This window comes from Nicotiana tabacum, chromosome 23 (assembly GCF_000715075.1).
Source record: "Nicotiana tabacum cultivar K326 chromosome 23, ASM71507v2, whole genome shotgun sequence".
NCBI classification, from domain to species: Eukaryota; Viridiplantae; Streptophyta; class Magnoliopsida; order Solanales; family Solanaceae; genus Nicotiana; species Nicotiana tabacum.
The window spans coordinates 131849261-131854390 of NC_134102.1; the positions used below are offsets into that span (position 1 = coordinate 131849261).

Genomic DNA, 5130 nt, shown 5'->3' on the forward strand with positions numbered 1-5130 from the left:
ATCTTGAAAATTACAAAATGAATGAAAATGGCTTTGATAAAAGCATATTAATTTCCTTTGAAACTCAACATTGATTAATTAATCCAAAGATGGAATAGCCATTATCATCTCGTGAACTTTTTTTATTGGGTAAAATTTTTACGTATTCAGAGGTCACATATTGAACATCAATTAGTGTAATCAAGATTACGTATCTTATAATGTTTTGGATGACAGACTAAATATGGAGATACGTATAATTGTGTGGAATTCTATAAACAATCTGCATTTGATCATCCGTTGCTAAAGAATCACAATTTCCATCCAAAGGCATGTATCTCCTCCTTTTATTTTACCTTCAACTTTTTAATAATGATTTAGAATTGTTAACATGCCGCATTTAAGTTTTGATGAACAGATGAAACTTGTTTTAACTAGGACACTGCATAATTCAGATATCTCACCAGCTAATAAGTTATCGAGCATATGGTTAAAGAAAAAAGGTTGTCCTTTTGGAACAGTTCCTATTAGAAGAGTTACTAAAGATGACCTTATTAGACACAGACATATTCCGCCGCCAGAAACTATCGTTGAAGCTCAATTGACTGATGTAAGATGATGTTATCCTTAATCATTGCTTATCTTGAATATTCATTTAGAAAAAACAACTATTGACTTCATTTGTAGAATTAATAAGCATTAATAGAATCATAATAAGAAAAAAAAAGTACATTAAGAAAATAAAAATAATGCTTAGTTTCCTCATTGCGGCAACTCATACATTGTTTCTTCACAGATTAACAATAATCGCGTGCCCAAAAGAAGTTACATATCCTCGCAGGGATACAAGGTACTTAAATATGAATGTTTATCATCTTTTAGTTTTGCAATTTTGTATTTTCCTTTATGATAATCCAATGACCAAGCAAAGAACCAGCTTTTAAAACGGCTGTCTTTTCTAATAACAAAAAAATGCATCAAGATTTAAAGTCTGACACAATAAGGGACTTTTTAGAATGTCATATTGGGTAAAGATTTATGCGCGATCGGGAATTACACTAAATTATACTAATTTATCGTAGTTAAGTCATAAATTAGAGTAAAAATGTGACATAACTAAATTAGGATTTTAGGCGAATATAAATAGGCTAAATTTGATATACCCAGTCATTTGTTAACAAAAATATTCTTTTTTTCTATGTTTAGCGTGCAATAGCTCAAATTCCAAATAATCCAAATAATAAGTTTGCCGGAGCTGGAATGACGGCCAATATATATAATCCTCATGTTGAAGGTCATCAACACAGTGCATGTCGACTGAAAATCTTCAAAGGATCAGACGTTTTACAAGTTGGTTGGAGAGTAAGTTTAATAGGTTGTTCATGAATAGTTGGTTGCTCCCATATAATAATCATGATAATCCTATTTCACATTTCAGGTGGATCCAACACTATATAACGATACTAATACTAGACTTTATATACATACGCAGGTAAATCGTCTTATCTACCTTAAATCGTCTTAGCTATTTACCTCAATTGGAAACATATGATCCATATATAATTTATGTTTACTAGGCTGGTAATATGCATTGCTTCAATACACTATGTTCTGGATTTGTCCTCGTAAATACTGAGTTACCTGTTGATATGGTATTTGATGAGATTTCACATCGTGGAGCTAAAGTCGTAGTGGAGATCACAATGTTCATCGAACGGGTACGTTTTATAATTTTTTTTATGTATAATTATTTATGAAGTTTTTGAAGTTGGCTATAATAATACAATTGCAAGGATTAGAATTGAAATGTACAAAATTGTAATACATATATTTTCCTATGAAAAAGGATCCAGTCAATGGAATCTGGTGGCTTTTGATTGGTGAAAACTACGACGAAGTTGGTTTTTGGCCTCAAAGAATTTTTATTGACTTGGCGAGCTTTGCTACTCATGTTGAGTTTGGAGGAGTCGTATATATTCCACCAGGTGGGCCTAAACCTCCGATGGGTTCTAGTTGTTTTCCTATTGCAGATCCTAGGTATGATGCTTATTGTAGGAGACTTAACGTTTTATACGATAACAGTCATGAGACGGTACATGTAGACACAACGACTGCACGAGCTGAGGATCCTAATTTATATGAGGTTAGGGATGTACCGCATTGGAGACATGGAAAGTTTCAACATTTTATATTTTATGGAGGACGTGGTGATATCGACACATGGTGTTAATTACTGATATGACCATGTTTACTTTCCTATGTTTCAGATAAATATGATTTTTTAAAATTTTTTTTTGCTTTTTGTCCTAAATTTCGCACGTTGCCCAACTTTAACAAATTCTTCTCACAAAACTCTCTCATTCTCACTAGAAAAAAATATATGACATCTACCCTATAAAGCTTAATTTGAACGAAGAAATCATTAGACCAATCGTATAATATTTAGAAAAATACACTGATTTAATCATGATTTAAAAAATGAAACCTTCCCTAGATCTTGTTAATCATGCTTTAGAAAATTAATTACGTTGATTTAAGATATCTTATAGTAGGGGTGTGTACATAGGTTGTTGTAACGATCCGATTTGTCGTTTTAAGAATTTAAGCCCCGTCTGACGGCATAAGGCCCTGAGCAGCTTCTTATTATGTGTATTGACTTACTTGCGCGGTTGAATTCAGTTACCGAATGATTCTGAGTGATTTGGGATACTTGGTCCCCAAAACGGCAGCTTAAATCTTAGGATTTTTACCGTCGTCGGAACTGTGTGAAGACGACTCCGGAATGGAATTTTGATGATGTCAATAACTCCGTATAGTAATTATGGACGTAGGAGCGTGTCCGAAAAATTATTTGGAGGTCTGTAGAGGAATTTGGCTTGAAATAGCGAAAGATGAATTTTTGGGAAGTTTGACCGGGGGTTGACTTTTTGATAAAGGGGCCGAAATCCGATTCTGGAAATTGGAATAGCTTCGTTATGTCAATTATGACTTGTGTGCAAAATATGAAGTCATTCCAGATTGATTTGATGTATTTCGGCACAAGATATAGAATTTAAAATTTTAAAGTTCATTAGGCTTGAATTAGGGTATGATTCGCGGCTTTGATGTTGTTTGATGTGATTTGAGCCCTCGAACAGGTTCGTGTTATGTATTGGGACTGGTTGGTACGATTGGACGGGGTCCCGAGGGCCTCGAGTTTGATTCGGAGTGGTTCCGGACACAGTTTGGGTATTTTGATGCTGTTGGTTGCTGGTTCTGGTGTTGTTCTTCGCGTTCGCGAGGAGCCTCTCGCGTTCGCGAAGAAGGATTTTGCTGTTAGGACTTTGTTCTTCGCGTTCGCGAAGAGGTTCTCGCATTCGCGATGAAGGAAATTTTGATGTTCGTCGTCTGATTTTAGAGGCTCATATCTCGCAATCTATAAGGAATTTGGAGATGATCCAAGATAAAAGTTGTAGCTCTTTGTGTCTAGTTTTCAGAAAAGTAAACCATTTATCATTTGGAATTGTGTACAAACAGTTATGGTGGATACACTATAGACTGTCCGGGAAGAGTTTGGAAATCTCTATTGCACAGGGCTGACTTTGGAAGCTTATATCTCGTAATCTATAAGGAATTGAGAGATGAGCAACAAATGAAAGTTATAGCTCTTGGAGTCTAATTTTCAGAAAGTTAAACCATTCATCATTTGAAGTTTTATACAAAAGGTTATGGCTATTAAACTAAAGGCTGTCTGAGAAAAGTTTGAAAATGACTTTTGAAGAATTTGTTCATCGCGAACGCGAAGAACAAATCCCTGGGCAGCAGAATAAAGTCCAAATTCGTGTCATTCTTCCATTTTTGGACCAAGGAAGCTCGGGTGAGGCAATTCTTTCAAGAGTTTTTCAAGAAAAATATTGGGGTAAGAATTTCTAACTTAATTTTGGTTAAATTACATGAATCTATTGTTGTTTTTATTACTAAATTAGTGAATTGGGTTGAAAATTTTAGAAAACCCTCTTGGTTTAAATTTAAGATTTTGAGGTCGATTTGTTATTGAAATTCGATAAAATTGGTATGGTTGAACTTGTATCGGAATAGGTGTTCGAATTTCATGAAAATTGTGTCGGGTTCCGAGAGGCGGGTCCCGCGTTGACTTTTGTTGACTTTTTGGAATAAAATTTTAAGTCGACGCATTATTATCCAAAATTGTTACCGATGAATTTTAATGAAGTTATACAATTAATTTGGATAGATTTGAGCTGTCCGGAGGTCAATTCAAGCAAGAAGGCTATTTTGGAATATCGGCCTAACTTCAAAAAGGTAAGTGTCTTGCTTAACCTCGAGTGGGGAAATTACCCCTTAGGCATTGAGTTTTATGTGCCATTTGTGAAATGTGAAAAGCCGTGTACACTAGGTGACGAGTACGTTCTCGGGCTTATACGTGCAAAATTCATTGAATTAAAGTCTTAGGCATTATTGTGTAGTAAATTGGGAAATTGTGGAAAATTATTAAATCATCTATTTGCCATGTCTAAATTCTTATTGTTGAATTTGTTTTTATATGATAATTTGATGTGATTGTTACTTGAAATATTTATGAAATTTCGTGAGTATTGTTGGTTTAATATTTGTTGGAAATTAAATTCCAATATGAATTTTCTTATGCAAATAATTAATTTAAGCAAGATTAAGAATAAGTGTTAATATAATTATCTAAATTTGTATTAATGAAGGTTTTGCTTTATGCTGAGTAATTTCTATCTCTATTGATTGTTTTTGGGTGTTATATACTTGTGTGGAGCCTTGGGCTATTTGTTGTGAAATTAATTAATTTTTGTTATATCTATGGAATTTGGTTGTGGCCATTGGAAAAATTTTGATATGAATTGATTTTATTATGTTGCCGGGTTAAATTCCGCTGTTAGTTTCAAAAAAAAAAAAACTTCAAAATGTAATTGAAATCGTCTTACCTAGTCTTAGAGACTGGGTGCCATCACGACGCCTGTGGTGGGATTTTGGGTCGTGATAAGTTGGTATCAGAGCTCTAGGTTCATAGTTCTACGAGTCACGAACGAGTCTAGTATAGTCTTGCGGATCGGTACGGAGACGTCTGTACTTATCTTCGAGAGGCTACAGAACTGTTAGGAAATTTCCATTTCTTTCATTCGTGTC

The 5130-nt window shown here is 34.2% G+C and overlaps 1 protein-coding gene across 1 annotated transcript; it reads left to right on the forward strand.

Moving 5' to 3' along the window:
• Positions 1-370: 370 nt before the first annotated feature.
• LOC142177389 (protein neprosin-like) lies at positions 371-2209 on the forward strand. Its single transcript, XM_075245874.1, has 5 exons — positions 371-589; positions 1186-1341; positions 1418-1471; positions 1557-1697; positions 1826-2209. Exons 1-5 carry the CDS (start codon positions 371-373, stop codon positions 2207-2209), a joined length of 954 nt encoding a protein of 317 aa, XP_075101975.1.
• Positions 2210-5130: the final 2921 nt, after the last annotated feature.

Bases quoted from the DNA above. Each gene is read 5' to 3' on its own strand.
- LOC142177389 (XM_075245874.1), top strand. From the start codon at position 371: ATGCCGCATTTAAGTTTTGATGAACAGATGAAACTTGTTTTAACTAGG. The intron at 590-1,185 runs GTAAGATGATGT...TTCTATGTTTAG, and splicing joins TTGAAGCTCAATTGACTGAT to CGTGCAATAGCTCAAATTCC. The intron at 1,342-1,417 runs GTAAGTTTAATA...TTCACATTTCAG, and splicing joins TTTTACAAGTTGGTTGGAGA to GTGGATCCAACACTATATAA.